The following is a 19,884-nucleotide window of genomic DNA, read 5'->3' on the forward strand; positions in this document are numbered from 1 at the left end:
TTAGAATATCTTATGATTAATTGAATAATTATTTCAAGTTACGTTAGTTATTTTGTGATGGTCAGTGTGAAAAAAAAAAATCTGTTTCACAGAAATTTCTTAGATATGCTTTATTCCACATTAAATCCCAATATGACATCATACACACAGACACACTTACAAGTACATACTTTTCAGTTTGGTGATGAAAATATAACATGGATACTCAAACGGACGCCATACCAAAAAAATAGAGAATATCATCATGGTCATTGTTCATATAGAGACACTTAGGTGGTTAATTGTGGCCTAGTTCCATATTCCACTGAAAAATATGCGCAAATTCACACACAGTGATAAATGAAAAATATCATTGTCACAAACAAGACACCTGAGGTCAATTTGCTGATGTGCATAAGACACACAATACAAACACACACAACCTAACATCATTCAGTACAACAATCTGATACATACAGACATCGTAGAGGACGAAGACGAGGCACGACGGGACTTGGCAGAGAGACATGGAATGTTCAAATCGTCCGTCTCAAAACACGTTCAGTCCGTGTCGTCCTGTGAGACGAGAGCAGGGCGTCATTGTTTGGAAGACTTTGTTTTGCATTTGATTAACTTCTCACCTCTGTGGCGTCAGTGGTGTCGGTATCCACCGATGACTCGGCTGCATCTTGCGCGGCGATGTTGCCGTTGTCCTGAAACACGGACATTAAACAGAGTTGAATGAAAACCCTTTTGGGTTATCTTTGATATTTTGTTGGATAATGATCTGTCCCAACCAAACTTGGAAGACATTCATCCTTTTGATTGATTACCGCTGCCAAGCATTTCATATCGATCCTCTACATTGTTAGTCGCCTGTCAACACGATGTCACTTTCTAATAGGATCTTCACTGATAAACGACGACGGCATCCGAAGTATGTCTGTCAGTCGGTCCATCTGGCGCTTCGGTTGATCTCGTCACAAGAAGCGGGCTCGCATTCCAGGTGGTGTTTCGCATCCCTCGGGGTGGTTAGCCTGATTACACGCCGCGTCTGTGCGCGTGTAATGGCGTTAAAGGACATTTGCAAGGAGAAAAGGACTTGTTTCTTGTCATTTCCTCGGGAATCTTCTCACTTGATGGTGATGCATTGTGACTCATTGTGGAGACGCTGTCATCTCCAGATATGTTCGACATGTAACATCAAGTGTAAATTGTCAATGATGCTAATGATTTATTAGAAGGGGAGAAATCTTTCTCCTGACCGAGGAGCAACACGACAAAGCAAACAACGATGAAAAAAGACATAGTGATGACGAATGGCTCAAGGTCGCGCGGCCATTTTGAGTTGACGTGTATGAAATGGAGGACGAGGATGAGTCAACGGGATTTGTTAATCCTTCTTTTATGAAGACAGAATTGGGGAAGGTCCTTTTTTTTTTGTGCCACAGTCCACAAAGCAGACGTCTATTGTTACATGAAGGTCAGAGGAATTGGGTTTCCTACAATTTCAACTTTTCTCTCAATCTCACCACACTTCTAATTTCATAGGATCTTCAGCATTTCACCAGAACCTTGGCCGAGGTCAGTGCTATCACGTTACGGGTCGTTCTAAATTCAAGTAATTGCTCACCGGTTTGGCGGGATCCTTCTTGACCAATCCAGTGGCGGTGACGATGTTACCTGCTCCCCCCACCGTTTTCTGGGCCACGTTGGTCATCCCGGTCATCATTGCTCCGCCCACCTGACTCACCCCCTCCACAGTTTTACCTGCGACTGTTGAAAAAGAGGCCATTAGACACTTTTGATTGTTGTATGGCTTTCATTTGAGGATTACACGACCACACCCTCTACTGTCTGTCATCATTGTGCAATTTGTGCCTTTGCATATCCAGACGGTCTTGTTCTGCTTCATCTTTCATTACGTGCATTTAGCCTATTAACATGAACCGTTGAGCTCCCGCGATGCCTCACAGGAAGTCACCATGGGTGCCAATGCTTGTTTGTGACAGCCATACATTCCCCCTCCCAAGGGGTCCATGCATGGAAATATAGCACTTCGCGGCTCACCCTCAAGCAAATTTGTATGTTTTGTGTCGGATAGATTGCTCCATACCTGTTGTGACTCCATCCACTGTTTTGGTGCCTGAAAGTAGAAGAGAAAATAATGACAAGTGAAATCTAATGAAACAATATTTTTTTATTATATTTAATAATAAATTAATGATATCTAGGTCCATATGCAGTCATCACCATGTCTCAAGATGTCACAATGTCTTCAAAACCTAAACATCTCAAGACATGTTTCTTAATAGATGATGAGGGCACTCCCCAAAACATATTTTGTCTTGGACATTGAATTATGTTATTCGAGTGTTAAAATTTAAATGAAGTAGAAATCAAATCAGACATAAAACGTATGGTTGGAAAATCTGTGTATGCCACTGGTAGGTAATACCTCGTTACGCCACATGGTGGCACATATTCCAATACCTGGTCGAAGTGACGTCTTGTGAGCGAGCAACCTCAGGTGAAAATCAAATAAAATAACGATTAACTCACTCATATCAATATCTAATAAGTTGCTTGCTTGTTAGGAAAACGACGTGTACGCGTATATTGACGTTTGGAGCTGTTCTCCATCGAATGAGCCCTAATGTTGAGCTCAGGTAAGCAAGTCCTCTTCTTGCTAAAATGCTAAAGTCTCAATGCTAATCAGCTATAATAACCGGTTTTAGTTTAACTATGTCTTGGTAAAATATTTGGTTAAAACCATCGGAGTTCTAGAAGTGTTGAACACTTGTTTTGTTGTATCATGTTTTACTGCGATAAAATGAGTAGAAAATGATGCTAATTGGTGATTAGCGTTACGCTAACGGTAATTGCGAGTGGCTAACCGCTACGCTAGCGCATACTACTGCAAGTACTCAGTAAGCTAAAGTTCTGTTATTGATGCTAATTACTTTTGGGAATTGTATAAAGTCTATCGAATTCTTTTTTTACATATTATGTCCAAGACATGATGTTGTGAATAAACTGCTTATTTTATTACAGTACTTCAATGAGTTGGACATATAAATGTAAACTAATATATTTATGAAGTATGAATATAACAGCGAAACACATTCATATGATTAGGGAATTAAAAATATACACCAAATGTCCAGTTTCTTAAAGGACACAACATAAAATAAGTGATAATCCACTATGAAAGCACAAACGCTCAGAAAATAATAGTTAGTGGTTTTATTATTTACATTGATGCAACTACTGAGCAATATTTTTATAAAACAATGGAATAATTTGTAAATAATAAAAATTATTTAAAGATAATTTAAAATTTATTAATTTAATATTTTTCTATGGAAGTGTAGTTCCAGGCTGGATTACTACTGGTACTCCTAATAATAAGAAATAGGTAACACTACAACTCATGAAAAATAGCATTTATTAAAATTAAATAAAATGTTCAAAAAATGTAAGCTTTTCAAGGTTGAACTGAACGGCGATGAAGATCAATGATAACATCAATGAGCTAATCAATGATCTAATAGTAAGTTGGAACCCACCGACATACAGGACCCCATCTTTGGTCATCTCAGCCGCGCCACTTACTCCCTGCTTGGTCTTCGTCGCAGCCACCTGCACTCCTTCTTTGGCTTTGTTCAATCCTTTGAAGAACGCATCCATTTTCGTCTTCTCTAAGCACTTTCTTTCTTTATAACTGAAAAAAAAATCAGTGAAAGGAAAAAAAAAAATGCTTAACCACCGCTGCTAGGATGCCACTTGCACAAGATGCGTGCTGTCAAATACGAAGACGACGCCCTACTTTTTTTCCGCGGATGTAGACCCTTACCACCTGTAGAATCGTGAACAGGGAACCCCCTTTTTTCTCTCTTTAAAAATTACCTTTATACTTAATATACGTAGTAGCGGCAAAAAATAAAAAATATGATTGACTAAAATTAGCCAACGATATTAAAAAACAACAATAACAAATGTTTAGCGATTTCGATGTCACGAATCACGCACTTGTGCGTTAAGGTCCTTTCTCGGTTCCGGGTTGTATATCCCCCGAAAAACCTGTTTGCTCACTCCAATACTCACTCGGCCGAGTGTATGCGCGTCCGTGTCTTTGTGCGTGCGCGCTCGGGTTTGCAGATTTTACACGCATAAAGACACGCCTCGTTGGTTAGATGCTTCACACGCGCACACGCACATCCGTGCGTTGCACAGGCGCAAAGAAGCAGCAGACATCGAGAGGGGCCAGCCTTATTGATTTGGAATTCAAATACTGTGATCAAAACATTATTAGCTGAGAGTGTATGTTGAATAGTATTGTTATTCCGTTTTTAAATATCATAGCTTGAACGGCCAGTCACGAAAACGTCACTAAGATGAAAAACGAAAGAAAAATAATGCAGCAAAATGTCCTTACGTTTCACATGAAATACTGTACCGGTTTTCGGTTATGATGGTGTGACGTGTAATACTTCAAATGGCCGCTTAGTGGAGCCAGAGCACATCAAACACACCTTCAATAACTAACACGCTATACTTATTCTCATCAGTATTTTATACATTGGACAGCATATACGACACATACTGTCAAGTGTTAACGATAGATACATTGTATTGTCTGAAAATAACGGAAATACTACACAATATTTTTTAAACTCACTTTACACTTTTAAACACTCACCTTGACGTTCTGTCCCCCTCCCCATTTTTTTCTGAACACCTTTGCAATCACAATTGCTCTGAGTCTGAATTTAATGTCATGAAAAAGTCTGAGAACAATGTACTCATGTGCTCTGGCCCCCAAACATCATCATTGAGGTGACCAGATGAGGCGCTACATACAACCTTAGGGGAATGTGTGTTGTGTGCGTGATTGCGCGTGTTGTTGATGTTGGAGGTGCTCCAGGCGTGCAGATGGCGCTGCTTTGTGTTTGCAGCTAGCGACTGCACGCTTCACGGCTCCCTGGCGGCCATGACTAAACCATGTGTACTCTCGACACATACACTCACGCAGACACGCACATGATTGTGCAGTCTTCAAGGGTCAGGAAGGACGCAGAAAAATGTCTGTGGGATGCCAGCACGCCACACGTACTTTTGATGTTAGCCAAAAGGCTTCAAATTCACTTCATTCCATCAAAGAAGAGAACGTAACCACCATGACGTCAACATGTGTTTGTTTTTCCTGCTTTCAGTCTTCACGTCTGCGTTTTTGCTCTTTTGTTGGTTAGTTTTAAAGAGAGAAATGAATAAAAAAGAAGAAACAAACAGAAAATGGAAAACAATTTATTCGAACATTCGATTGCTTATGTTAGCTATCTAGCTGAAAGTTTCGGCGACCAAGCAAGGTAATGACTGACCAGCTAAAGATTTGGGTAAAAAGCTGTCTGGTTGGCTAAGAAACTACTGAATGGAAAACATAATAAAAAAATATGAATAAGCTCATGATAAAAAGTACATTTTATATTTAAAATAAATGAGGACAAAAATAGATAAACTACATTGAAATCAGAAAGTTTTATACAACATTTATACAAATATTTTTTCAAATAAAAGAGGAAACGTGATATATTTATTAATTATATTGAAATGATACTATTGAAAGAAATATTCTTGGGTAAATTTGGTAATTTAATGTGTGCTTTTTATATTGCTAAATTGACAAAAAGAAAAAAATGTCACTAGATAAATACCATATGTTTAATAGTAAATTTGATTGAATAATAATGAAGGCAAATATGCAGTACATTAAATAAGGGGGTAGAAATATTGTAAATGTATGACAGTGGTGCCTTGTGATATGAGTTACCAGCCTTCTGACTTTTTTTTTATTTGAATAAAATAGATTCTAAAATTGTAAGCAAAAAAAAAAACCTAAACTTTAAAACGTGAAAACAGCCCTGTTCACTTTGACAATTAGCAGTTGCTATGTTGTTCTGCAGTAGTTGACAATGCAAACACGGCAGACAGTAATGATTTGTGTTTTGGAAAAAAATAGTTACACAGCTGTGATCTCACTAAGGCGTGCGAATCAAAGCTGCCGTCTCTATTTATATCCCTGTCATGTTGTAAGAAGGAACCTGCTCTCACCTGTACGGCCGCCCGCCACTACTATAGCAACAACAACAACAAGTAGAAGAAGCGCTCCAGGGAACCCTAAAGACTTCCTGGGAGTCCTCTGGCATGCCGATTCACACTCGAGCCTGCTGTTTGTCTGCCGGTTGCCGTGGCGACTGCAGGGGGTGGGGGCGCCCTCGGGAGGGAATTCCCTTATCTTGCTGACATTGTCGAACTGGCGTCACGTCACGGTTCAAAGGGTTGCTCTGCAGGAATGAAAAACTCTGAACACACCTTAAAGTGTTACACTTCCATTCGGTGTGTATGCGTCGCTATGGTGACCCGAGTGTTGGCGTACGTGCGTGGTGGTTCCGTGAATGGTTATAATGCTTTAAGCTGTGAGTCAGCACTTAGTCAACGTGCTGCACGTTCATCAATGAGTTGCGTGTCATTCACTGTGCACTAGTGTGGTTCTTGAAGTTTCACCTTGTAAAAAAACTGTCAGTTTCACAGTAAAGTTAAAGTCAAATTTCCAATTGAAAAATCTTGAAACAAGCACTCTACTAAACCCAAAGAAAAAAATAAACTTTTTTTATTTTATTTGATGTGACATGTCAGGGAAACGTGTGTGGAAAAAGCTTCCTGAATTTTGGCGCGGGGGGCAGGTGGTATTGCGTAACGTAGCACGCAAACTAACAATCGTTTTTTGATATCCACATTGCGCGTGTTTAACAACACCAGGCAGCTGACACAGGTGGATGTAATCTGGCTGTCAATCAACGTAACGTCAAAGAAAAAAATAAAAATAAAATGAGCGCGAGTTGGTCTCCAAGGGTTAAACGCTGCGCTCATCCCCCGCATTCCCAAAAGCCAAAATCCGAACCGGCAGGTGCTTCATCTGACAAATGTTATTCATTTGGCTCCGTTCTTTACGCATGTGAGAAATCTGCTCACTTTGCATCCTTGCAAGCCGTGGAAGCGTTCCAGGCCCAGAGTGCACCAAAGACACGCTCTCATCGCGAGCGCAAAGTAGGGAAAAGCCAGTCGAATGTTGTGAGAGCAACAACAACGCTTGAATTTCAAGCAACTGAGTCATGCCGAGGAGGAGTTCTTTTTCTGTAGAACCTGTGAGAAAACATGATTTAAAGTTGGATTAGGTGTGAGGGTTCAATTGAAGGTTTAGGCTGGAGTTGGGACACACATACTTAGGAGGCCAAGTGGCACCTTCAAATGAAAATGAACACATTTCATTTGAACATCAGTAAACAAAGACTTTCCTATGATGATTAACAACCAATCAAAATCAATATTACATCGTGTATTCCTATGGTGTCCTCAGGAAACATCACGTGACCTTTGCGGTTGAGCACGACAGCATTGAAGTTGGTTAATGTTAATATAAGCGCTGAAATATTGATTAAAAAAAATCTACATAATCCTCTGAGACTCCGGGCGGGGTAAACACATCAGACGGGGGGTCCTACGCCGGGGTTGACCTGCTCAATTAAACATCAGCTAAATTTACCTTTGAATGATTATTAATGTTTTATGCCGAAATAATCCCATTTAAAAAAAATACAGCACCTTTCTGGAATATTTAGTACTGTTTGCTTTCCAATGTGATGTCTCAACCGATGAAAGAAGCTGTGGTTAAAAGAGTGACGTCCCAACAAGCATTGAAGTAATGACTTGTTGAGGGAGTGTCATTATACATCTTACACACTATGAAAGTATTCGTTTGATTCATGCGGCGAATAAACAATTACCTTAGTTAACCTTATTTCATTTTCTAGCACAACATGTTAAATAGTCACGGCAGGAAAATATCTATGCTATGGCTACAAGCACAAAACATACACTCAAATCACAAAATCGGAATCTCTGTTTTTACAAGCGCAAATGCTAATTTTAATTTACAACAAGCCACAAGAAATGGCACCAAATTTAATGAATTCCCCCCCAAAAATTATTGTTTTAAGTGACAAGGTCAAACTTTGATAGCAGGTGATGACCATCCATTTCTTCTACTGAACTAACTTTTTATGCCACTAAAGCCATGCATGGCGGGCAGACGATTTGCGTGACTTAAGAGACATATTTTTCCAAATATTTTCCATCAATTGATTCAACTGTATGTTCCAAAATATTCGTGTGCTAAGCTAACAGTTGCCTTTTCCCTGACCCCGCTGGTGTTCACTTCCTGTCTCCTGCATTCAGGGGGGGGGGGGGTCACACACGGTGCACTTGTGCATTATCTCCCAACTCCCACCCATCCTGACCTTGTGCTTTGTATCCCAGGCCGCCTTCTTCTCGGCCCCCTCAATCAAGGCGGCGCAAGATTTAGAGAGGAGGTAAACAGTCTGGTTTTATGATTGGGCCCCTTCTTACAGCGCGGCCGGATAATTGAAAAGCCCTCAGTGACTATTTTGAGACGCTAGTGGGAACGGACTCTTTGCTGCATTCACCCCAAACGCGCAAGGCCACTTTTTTTTCTTTTTTTTTCTGTAACAAATGCGCAGGACAGAACAAATAGCAGCAGGCTCTCAGCCGTCAATCAGGCAAGCAAATAAGACGCGTCGCGGCGCTTGCTTGTGTGTGTTTTCCAAACAGGTTTTTCCACTCTCGGCAGCTGCCACCGCCAAACATCGCGCCGCAAAAACCCCAAATTACCGTTGTATGACTGTGAGTTTAAAGTTTAAGCAAACACAAATATCAGCAGTCAGCATCTTCGGGGTACATTTGCGGACCGGTGGGACTTGCGCCACGCTTTCCTTGCCACTTTGAAGCTAATATTAAAGTTGAGAAGTAGACAGAACGGAGGGTAAAGATGCGAGTAAACCGAGCGTGATGGAAATCACTGTCTAAGGGTTTATAAATATAACGTATAAATGCAAGGACGGAAATTCCTTTCTCGTAATTTTACGTTGCTCCTCTGTCTAATACAGTGGTTCTCAAGTTTTACACAAAGAACCACCTACAAAAAAATGACTTGGTTCGCCAAGTACTACTGTCATGACCAAAAATACAGAAAAAGATATATTGGAAGATTTGAAGAGTGCAGGATTTTAAAAAAAGGTGACAAAGCAAATTACGATTTCCAAACGACCGTTCGACCTCATTGTACAATAATACCAAAATAAAAACATTTAAACCTCAAAAGCTCATGTAAAAAAAAAAAAAAAAAAAAAAAAAAGGAAAACAAATAACATTTTACTACAGTTATAGATTTAGTTTCATAAACATACAATGTCAGCTTTGTTTTAAGCACTTTTGTTTTTGGGAACAAATTGTTGTTTTTTTTCTTCTATTTTAGTCTTAGTTATTTTCTGTTAATTTTCATTAACTATAGCAACCTTGATCCCTGGAGCCCAAAACTTTGAGAACTTCTGTTCTAGGTTATTATTCTGTTGCAATTAGTAAAACAAACGCCTCTGCAGAGGGAAGAAGAGCATGTTCAGGTGAAGTTGGACTATTCTGTCAGGGTCGGGGGGCGTTTCAAATCAATACGCATTCCTTACGCAACTCCAAATCAAAGTGGGTGTCCGGGAACCCAACACCGCTCGCGCTAACACTGAAAATATGCAAGTTTCATTACAGCCAATTATGACAGACATATTCCCGCATGGATGTAAGTACCGTAAGTAAGCGCTCGGGCCCTTGCAATTATTCCAATTACACGTTGGACGTAAACCAAGGTGGCTAGCGTGGATACATATCTGCACGACACCACGCGGGCCAGCTGCAAACCATCTCGGCCCGCCGCTTAAATGACAGAGAGGGGGACAGCATCCAAGTGTGCGCACCACTATGGCCACCCCAAGAGGGATGGATGCTCCTGTGAAATCCATTGTGGTTCTTGCCAGTGGGACTGCTGGGCGCTTTGAGGAGCACTTGAATGTTAAATTCAGACACAAGTATTTAAATCAAAGCATCGTTTCATTCAAGGACAAGCATGGAACTCCATATCCTGTCTTTTGAGTCTTCATCCTTTAATCCAATCCATAGAAATCTGATTGGACCAAAAAAAAACAACAAAAAGAAACCAACACAAATGTCTGAAAGCTGCTCAGCCAAGACCTTGACTGTATGCCATTGCTTTTAATTGGTTTGACAGACACAACTATTATCAGATTATTTTGTGGGGTGGGGTCGGATATTTCGTTGATTCAACAAACATATTCCGGAATATAAAATTGCAGTGTTTTGGTGGCTATGTACTCTCTAGCTCTAAAGCTATTGTGCTAGCTTACAATGTTGAAGAGCCACCGTGTTTCCGAAGACTAAAAGTCGTGCAGTAGAATTCCCGGAGAGCGTGTTTGCACATTTCAAAGTCAGCCACAGTCATTACATGTGATTCCAGAAAAAGATCAGAGGCAGCAGACGGCAGGAAAAGACTCCTCACGAAAGATGAGGTTGAAAAAAAAAGCATGCTTGTTTTGCATTTCAAGCCATCCTAAAACTCTTCACAGTGATCTCAAACAATGAAAGGCACGCTTAAGTCTTTCAAGAAGCTAATTGCTTTTATGTTGTTTAGCTTTGAACATGAATAGCAGCCACGTTGTTGCGTCAAAGCTGCAAAGCTTGACCACAATGACGACTTTAAGCGCAAGCGTCAATAAAGCTACCCAATGAAACTCAGAGCTGTTTTTGCCACATTATCCATTTTATGACATGATGGGATTTCAACATTTTCGAATAATCTCATAAAATAATCTATTTTTGGGTGGTGGTTTAGATTTTTTTCGCTATCGTGATTGCTCGTGGGTAATTAAGATTTGTATAGCGAAAACTGCTGTTTTTGCAAAGTTTCTGTCATTCCTGGTGTTGCAGTGAAGCAGCCGGAAAACCTCAAAGAATCATTTTCTACTGGTGGACCGTTGACGTAAACTTTAGCCAAGACCTTTATTCGGTAGTTTTTACTGGCCGATGTAACCTCAAAGTGTTTTCCGTTGTTAGCCATAATTAGCTAAGTACAGCATTTGACCATGGTGTGATTCATATGTAGCGTAAAAACAAGAACCAAACAAATGTACCTCCAACTAAAACTGAAAGTAACCAAAGGACAGATGCTAGGCTGGCTTGATCAGGTTACACTTTATGCCGCCTTTGCTTTGTATATTGCTCCTATATTTCTTTCAACAATACTATTTTTTTTTTTAAACCCCTCAGATGTCCACGGGCTGCTCGCCACTTCACAGCTGTCATTGGAAGGGTCCAAAAGTGAGGACATTCAAATTCTTCATCGCCATTTCCCTAGGAACAAGTGTCATTTTCCATGGCCGAGAGGTAAACAACAGGTGTTGTATACAGAATGCCCTGAGGCAGGCTTAGCTAAATAGCGTACGGTAAGATAGAATGACCCAACAAATAGCATTGTGTGAAGGCCTAGTTTGAGCACTCTAGCTCGAGGTAGCGCGTATATTCTTAGGTAACATCCTACTACAATATGGAAAGGTTTGAATAGTTTCAAGTCTTTTGAGACAGGACAGCTCTGGTAAAATGTATGTTGATTGCAGAGTCTTGTTTAACTGCAGCTAGGATACAATATGCTACAGAAAAAGTCAAATGTTTCAGAATCATAAAGTTTTTGGACAGAGCTAGAGTAAAAGCAAACGTCTTATATGAGACACACATTATGTCCTTGTATTGATAATAATAATATTTTTTTTTAAAAAGTTTGACATTATACACTCGCACATGTCACGAACATGGTCTTGATCGCTAGTTAATCCGTTGAGAACTGACGAATTTAGTAAAAACAGCATTCACATTTGTTCAATTGGAGACACTTGTTTAAAGTCCTGCTAGGATACGACAGTGCCAAAAGAGTCCAACGTTTTTGAATCAAGAAGCATTTGGAAAGAGAAATGTAACAGCACACCCATCCCAAACGAGATGCACATTTTGTCCTTTGACTGCTAGATATGCCGCAAAATGACAATGCTACTCAAAAACGTTCAGCTATAAACACTTGGAAGAAACGGGAAAGAATGTGTTCTTTGTGAATGGTTTGACTGACACTTCATCATGGCAATTCTTTCTAATGATGATCGTTTGTCTTTGCAAGCCCCTCAGGAAACGATCAACTGCGCAAATATTTTTACTGGAAACTATCTAAAGTATATCTGCATTTTTTTCCCCAATTCCCCAGGTGTTTAGTTGTGGGGGGGGTCATGCGGTAACTTGGCCCTATCTAACCAACTCAGTGCCTAAAACAAACATGATTTACTTGAGTGGCACTTGGCACATACCTCCCCCAAGGCTCATTTGGATTTCAGTAACTGCAAACCTTGGTGTTATATGGAAATCTCTTTAGTAGTGTACGTTATATGACAGGGGTTCTTAACCTTTTTGAAACTGAGAGCTACTTCAAGGGAGCTGATTTATGGAAAGAGCTCCCAATTTGACACGCTCGTCTTGAAAGAACACGTTTTCTTTACATTCATCAAAATGCCCAATGTCACTTCACTTTTAGCCATGAGAAATGTAAAAAAAAAAAAAAAAAAAAGTTTGTGAAGCATTCACAAGAGTATCTGTTTAACTCACAGAAAACTCTTCGTCGTCACAATAAGCCACTTTGGTGCCTAAACGCTGCTAATCCCGCCTCAGGGGCTTGAAACAGCTCAAGTTATGGCTTTTTCTCTGGAGATGAGCACCCAGACAAAGAAACTGAGGTGGTAACCCAAGCTTTCCGGACCTGGATAGCGTGCAGGCGGTGTTGGAAGGCCTAGATTCGGTCCTCGTCGGGTGGGACAAGGAGGTGTCGGCTGCTCTGGTTACGTTTCAGAAAAAAGGGAAACACTTTCCAAATGGCTAACATAACCTATGGTAACTTCTTATTACACTAGCCAGAAAATGATGCATTGTGCATTTTTTGCTGTTGTACTCAAAGCCAAAACAGAGCATTCTAATTAAAATATAAACAGTGGTTCACTAATTTTTACACCTAGAGAATTGCTCGTACAGGTAAAGTTTTTACGATGGCCACAGTTTGACCCAGGAAGAGATTATTTCTATTTACTACAAGAAAAATGGAAGGTTGATTATTACAATTTTTTTTCCCCCCATTGCTTTTGTTTACATTTCGTCTCATCTTGCACAAAAAAATGCTAACATTGTGCGATGCTCTTGGGAAAGCCTTGTAAATGTCTCTGAACGAGCACTGAAATCAAGCTGGTGTGTGTGTGTGTGTGTGTGTGTGTGTGTGTGTGTGTGTGTGTGTGTGTGTGTGTGTGTGTGTGTGTGTGTGTGTGTGTGTGTGTGTGTGTGTGTGTGTGTGTGTGTATACAGTGTGTCTAAGAAGACAAGAGTGAAGCAATGCAAAAACATCTGTTACTTGATGACGCACTTTTGTGTGTGTGTGTGTGTGTGTGTGTGTGTGTTTGTGTTTTTTTATGGAGCTGGACAAGACTTGAGGTGCAGGGCGGACATGTTGTATGGAAAACTGACAGGGGAGTCATCTCGTTGTCCCGTTTGGCACAATCATGTTGATGTAAAGCACGCCGCTCGTACATGTTTACATGAGCGCGTGTGTGACCTGCTGTCGTCAACATGGCGGCGTGCCTGCTATGTCCGCATCACCTTCTTCTTTGTCCGCGACCTTGCCAAAAAAGACGGCACCTAATAGCCTGCGAGTATACTGCTCTAGTGTTAATGTGAGCCCAAGTCTATCCATGGCCATCTTACATGACCAGCCTAACTTGGATACGTAGATTATTTTTTTGTGGGGCATTTTCACGTTAATTTCTGACTCTATGGCGGAAATGCTACCGCGTATGTCATACAGTTGCATCGTGTAAAAATTCTTTATGTACAGATTTACAAACATTCATAGATATGAACACATTTTGCCTGGTGTCCATAAGTGTCATCTGCATTAAATTTAACAGCACTAATGCTCCACTTCACTAACTAAAGTGGATGTAATGAATATGACCCTTAATTTTAGCAAAGGTCACATTTATAACACTTAAAAAAACATTCAAAGAAAACAATTCGTCGGCTAACCTGACTTTTGTCATTTTGCATATTTTTAGAGTTGTGTCATGCTGCTTTGTGTCCAAAACATGTTCCAAAAGCCATGTTTGAGGAAGAGGAGGGAAAAGAAAAGCAGATGCTCACTCGGGAGGAGGCATGTGCTTCATACCGAATGGTGAGTCAAGTACAGTCACATTTATTTACACAGCACCAATTCACAACTGAGATGATTTCAAGGCTTTTTATACAATCAGAAGGTTAAGAATCACACTCCTCAGACATCAAATGTATAAGAAACAGTAAAGGAAGAGCCGGTAGAGGGCAGAGGATCGATCGAGCGACTGAGGGGTGGGAAAACAATAAGAAAAACAACAGATGTAACAACAACAGTTATTGGACGACAGTACTACTATTCAGCCTTCAACACCATTGTCCCGACCTCACCACCCACCGTATGTCATCTGGGGACCCATTCATGACAAACCCACTCATGGGGAAACCTCATTTGTCTGCGCCTGCAGGAGTGCAAAGATTTGAAACTGTAATTTTTATCACCATCTTTAACGAGCAATGGAAGTCAGCTTTATTTATGTACGTATATAGCATATTTCTTACACAAGGCAACTCATTGTGCTTCACACACATCTAAAAGTACAGTACAAACAGAATCTTGAAAGACATTGAGAACTAAAGTAGCTCATCAAATATGCTGAACATTTTGCAGAAAAGTACTGCGTTAAGCATGTGAATTAAGAATGAAACAACAAGAATTTTTTTTTTTATCTTATGGGCTCCAGCACTGGTGATATAGCCAAACAAGTTCAGTGACCATGGGACAAACAAATCATGATGAAGTAAAAAGTTGGAATTGCGAGAGATTTCCTCGGAATGCGGAGCGTGCGTCCACACATTGGTGCGTGAGGCGGTAGGGCGTGGCAGGTGGGGATCCTCTCCGCTTAGCGGGCCTGCGTTTCATCACAGCGGAAAGCCTGCCAGGCGTTATCACTTTAACAGGACCATGGTGTGTTTGTATTGGACTGCGTTTCATTAAGCACGCCTCATTGGGAATTCCGCAGTATCCCGTTCCCTCGTGATGGCGGCGCACACATGCGCTTACGTACACGGAATTACTCGGCTGATTTTGAAACCGCCAGAATGTATCCCGATGGACATTTTGGGGTTGCTTACATTGTATTGTAAGATGCAAATGGACAAAAGTGCAATGATAAAAATGCAAGTTTTTGTGTGACTGTGTTGCGCATCATCATAACTGTATAGATGCTAATCACTTCATGAGGACCTGTTACAAGATTTAATCCAAAGGTAAATCTTAGTGATGTGCAAGAAGAAAATACAGTACACTTTAATTTGTGAGTTAAAAAAATAGACGGAGAAAAAAATCATTTTATTGACATTTTGATTTTGGTTTTTTGTTATTTTATCTGTTTTCATCCAAAGAACCTTTTAAAAAAATTAAGCAACATTTTGTGAAATCCGAAAAACAAGTTTTCATTTTTAATCCAAAAACAATATTTTGAAATTTTTTCAAATTCTTATTGAAACAATAATTTGTATGAGTTGCTTCCTAATAATTCTATATAATAATAAAAATGATCATATATATAGGAGTACTATACAGGACAGCATAAATGAATTAATCACACCCCCGTTGAAAACGGAATAAAAACCATCGGTGTGTTTATTTTTACATTTACTTTTTATGGGTCACGAGGCAATTCAGGTGTTGCTAATGATTTCGTGGCAATTGGCGCTATGATAACAAAAAGCAAACAAATGGCCAAGATCAAGGCTTCATTATGCTGATGCCTCGCTGTTTAAATGTCCCTCAGCTACTCTTAACGAACTTCATGAACCACTAAATTCATTAATAATAATTTGCGTTCATGGGGAATAATTGATGAGTTCACTTGAATTTTTCAGTGATGACAATAATTATTGTGAAATGTGCATACATAAATAAACAAGTAACACTTTGAAATTACGACGAGACTTAATGAAGGCTTTGAAGTATTAGGTCAAGACTTTAAATGTTTGAGTTTCTTACATAAAAACACCTGCAACTTGCCAAATAGTGAGACTCGTGAAATGTTATGATGCTTTGTTGTCTGCACATTTTTTTTAAAGTAACCCCAAACGTAATGACATGTCTGCTCTACAGTGATCCCTCCTACTTCGCGGGGGTTACGTTCCAGACCCAACCGCGAAATGGGAATTTCCGCGAAATAGAAACTAGATTTTTTTGAGCTATTCTTGGAAGATATTCTATTTTTATCGCTGACATCAACCAGCTCGCTGCTAGGGGACTTTCATATCAATGGACTGTGCGCTCCGCATTCATGCCTTAGCGACGAGACTAACAGTGTATTGCTATGTCCAGATGAAGGCCACCGCCGGTGGAGAGTGTTATATCTTTACTATTTTCCAGGTTCTGATGTAGCAAGCATGGTTCGGACAACGACGTGATGGGTACTGCTTTATTCCTTTCATCACAGTCAGTTCACTGGCCGTACATCGCGACACTGAACGTCCCCGAAGCTCCCCCTCCCACATCCGGGGTTTTCCCACTACGGAACATGAGTTAGTCCAAAATATACAACAGCGAGAACGCCCTGAAGTCACATGTGACGATAAAGTATACTGTACTGACTCTTTAATTTATTCATTTCACTTTTAAACGTAAGCTATCATTATTAAAGGAAAATGAAGAAACTCAAGTGGCCGCGAAACCTCGTGAAATGATGAAATTTCTGCGATAAAATAATTCATTTCCGCATTTTTGAAAACCCGCGATATAGCGAAGCCGCGATAGTTGAAGCCGCGAAGTAGGAGGGATTACTGTATATGATTTATTTGGTTGTTAGTAACATAAAATCAATTTTTCCGTCCCACATTCTACTGTTGGCCACAATGCAGTCGTTTAAACAAGACGGGCAGCAGTCAATACGTTTTCAAATATTTAAATATCTGGCTTTATAAAACATTTTGGGCAATATTTAGGGAAAATTTTATTTTCTGGGAAATACATAGGTTTCATCTTCCAAGCGCCATAGTGACGCTTGTGTGTTTATTTTACAACGATAATACTAAAAATGCATTGGTGTCATCCCAGATTTTTTACTGCCACTTGAGCGCCCTGGGAAGCAGTCCCATTCGGGTTGTAAATCATTGTCCAGGCTACGCTCGCGTTGCCAATGTTGCTTTGTATACGGCATCATCACGGTGATAAACATTTTGCTCAATTTTACGCAACATAGAAATCAAGAACCAAGTGATTGTCCAATATGTGGGTTTTCCAAAATTTTGTAGCTCAAGAGACAAATTTGCATTTTGCTTCCTCTTTGGGGCTAATACTTCTAATCTCAGGACATCCACAAATACAGTACATAAAGTTTTAATATTACATAACAGAATAAAAATCTATAATGCTACATTATTTATTATCTTTATTGGTGTCGTATGTTTAAAATCATTCTCCTTGGCTGCTGACCGACGAGGTTGATTGAGGGTTAGAGAATTTTCTGCGTGGACACCAGTGAGTCTACTTCTGCTTTCGTAACGTCAATGTCAGCGTCGTTTCCTTTGGCTGGGAAACTAGACGTCTGTGTATACCAACTACCAAAGTATAGTAAATATCAGTGAAAAAAGGGGCTTTTTTTTGTGAGAAATATTTCGTCTTGTACAGCTTGACAATTTAACTTCTTTTTTTTCTTTCTAATTATTGTTTAAAATTGCAAAATTTGCCCCTCCCCCCCAAAAAAAATGCCATAATGATGAAATGAGACTTTGGAAAAGTTAAACAGGGGTGAAAATTCTTGAAGAACACCATGCGTTCTTTCTTGAAGGCTCGTTACGGGAAGTCCTCACGTCGTTGTTAGGAAGGTAACAGAACCGAACCAAAAAACTTTCTTTTTTGTCAAAATGAGGGTGGATGTGAACAATGAGTCACAACAACATTTGGATCTGATGCTCATCTTCCATGATGATCGGGTCAGTCCTCTAATGACCGACTATAAATTGTATTGGGGGGATGGGAGGGGAGCATTTTTAAAGAACAATCCAGAATCCTATTAGAAAAGAAGCTCCAAAACATACAGTATGAGGGAACCTCCATAATCAAACACAATGAAAATATGTTTTTGTTTTATTCCATTTTAGGTGGGGTGAGCTCGGTTTTACATGAACACATGACAGTTATGTAATGTCGTGTAACATTAAATCATTTTGTGCACACTTAAGAAAAGTTATACTTATTTTTCTTTCATTATACAGCAATGTTTTATGCTTGCATACATTATTTTTTAGGGATGAAATTGTCTTTTTTGTTGTCATTCCAAAAAGAGGGTAATAAACTGCCTGTTTTAACACTCTTAGACAGATAGCAATGAAAAAACAAAACTTATGGATTACTTAGAGACCTATAAAAGATTTAGGAAAGGTGACTAGAAATTTACTGACTTTATAGCGTTTTTAATGCGGTGGTTATCAAATTTCTACATTTTTATGACATTTGTACAGAAAAAATAACGTTGCATTTACTTGGTTTCATTTCTTCAAGTAGTTGCATGAAAAGGATCATCTGGATCAAGATACATTTTATAAGTCTACTTTAAAATGCATTTGGATCCAGATGCTTTTTTTCATGCAACCATTTGGTGAAATAAAATTGCGTAAATCACACAGCATTTTTCCCATTGAATCTTTATTTTAAAGTGGTCAGCTTGTGTTTGCACTCATGTGACAGTGATGTTAAAATATGAGTTCAAACATGGTCTGTACAGTTAATAAAGGTTTTATGATGGCGACAGAAGGAATGAATTGACTTATTATTATTTCCAAACGAAAAAGAACGTCTTGAAATTTAACAAACAGAACAGACTGTGTTATAATTATAAGTCCTAAAAGAAGAACTCGGTCGAGGCTGCAGTGCATTAGCATCAAAAGAACACAGCCAGTCGTAGTTAACAAGGATTCATAGGCTTTTGTTAAATTGCTTTCTCCAGGGGGACATAATTATTGTCAAATGTGTCACTACAGTATATTCGAGAGCAGTGTTTCAGATAGAGTAGATTGCGCTGAAATTATCACAGTGGAGGAATTCAAGCACTGGCATAAATCAGTGTCGCAATCTTATCGGAGAACAAACGCATCCAAATGAATCGTGCTTATATCAACATTTGCCTCGGCCGCCGTCTGACTGACATCAATCAAACCGAACGCTCTTATTTCGTCATCGCAGCACTGCAGTTGGCGGTAATGTTACCACGTGACCAAGCAATGCGCTCAGGCTACAAAAGATGTTTGATCAGTCCGGTTCAACTGGTTGGATGGCTGGTTAGACAGCACTCAGGTTGCCTAATGAGAGCAATTCGCCTCAATATAGACCCGCCTCCACTCATTATCGATACCGTGTGAAAATAGCTTGATATAGTTTTACTTGAGAGAGAAAAAGAAAGTATGACTATGACCATTTTGAAATATTTGCATAATAAGTATACAACAACGAACACTGTATTTTCTCAGTATATAAACATACACGCATAGGGATGCATACTCACATCTGGGAAGGTTCCAGCGACCCTGTGACACTAATGGGGATAAGTGGTATAAAAAATGGATGGATGGTGTTCCGTAACGTTATCATTTAAAATAACAAATTACAGTATAATTAAATCCATTATCAATGCCAGATAAAAGTATACAGTGCATCTGGAAAGCATTCACTGGGTTTTCCTTTTTCCACATTGAGTTATATCACAGTGCCAAAATGGATTAAATTCATTTTCGTCTCAAAATTCTACACACAGCACCCCTTAATGACCACATGAAAAA

General features: G+C 39.6%; 2 protein-coding genes across 7 annotated transcripts in view; one reads left to right on the forward strand and one right to left on the reverse strand.

Annotated features, from left to right (window-relative positions):
* Positions 1–95: 95 nt before the first annotated feature.
* On the reverse strand, positions 96–6,227 carry LOC147047946 (uncharacterized). 3 transcript variants are annotated; one of them, XM_085925303.1, is made up of 6 exons: positions 6,091–6,227; positions 3,549–3,703; positions 2,096–2,125; positions 1,613–1,755; positions 621–692; positions 96–555 (listed from the first exon to the last, which is right to left on the reverse strand). In XM_085925303.1, exons 1-6 carry the CDS (start codon positions 6,183–6,185, stop codon positions 541–543), a joined length of 510 nt encoding a protein of 169 aa, XP_085781429.1. In that variant the 5' UTR covers positions 6,186–6,227; the 3' UTR covers positions 96–540. The 3 variants fall into 3 exon arrangements, with proteins under 3 accessions (XP_085781429.1, XP_085781431.1, XP_085781430.1); XM_085925305.1 differs by lacking the exon at positions 6,091–6,227 and adding an exon at positions 4,087–4,229; XM_085925304.1 differs by lacking the exon at positions 6,091–6,227 and adding an exon at positions 3,809–4,080.
* klf4 (Kruppel like factor 4) overlaps positions 771–19,884 on the forward strand; it is a 50,427-nt gene continuing 31,313 nt past the window's right edge. For 2 of the 4 annotated variants that reach the window (XM_085925299.1, XM_085925301.1), the window contains exons 1-4: positions 772–2,509; positions 2,577–2,648; positions 11,227–11,343; positions 14,094–14,209. The gene's annotated coding sequence lies outside the window, so the exon portion shown is untranslated. Of the gene's footprint in view, positions 2,510–2,576; positions 2,649–11,226; positions 11,344–14,093; positions 14,210–19,884 lie in introns of all 4 variants that reach the window. The other 2 variants (XM_085925300.1, XM_085925302.1) reach the window with 2 other exon arrangements.

The sequence above is a fragment of the Syngnathus leptorhynchus genome, chromosome 12 (assembly GCF_054491065.1).
Source record: "Syngnathus leptorhynchus isolate UIUO chromosome 12, UIUO_Slep, whole genome shotgun sequence".
Taxonomy (NCBI): Eukaryota; Metazoa; Chordata; class Actinopteri; order Syngnathiformes; family Syngnathidae; genus Syngnathus; species Syngnathus leptorhynchus.

Excerpts from the sequence above, each read along its gene's own strand:
- LOC147047946 (XM_085925303.1), bottom strand. The coding sequence starts at position 6,185 with ATGCCAGAGGACTCCCAGGAAGTCTTTAGGGTTCCCTGGAGCGCTTCT. Across the intron at positions 2,126-3,548 it reads AGATGGGGTCCTGTATGTCG|GCACCAAAACAGTGGATGGA; the intron begins GTGGGTTCCAAC and ends TTCTACTTTCAG. Across the intron at positions 693-1,612 it reads AGAAGGATCCCGCCAAACCG|GACAACGGCAACATCGCCGC; the intron begins GTGAGCAATTAC and ends TCCGTGTTTCAG.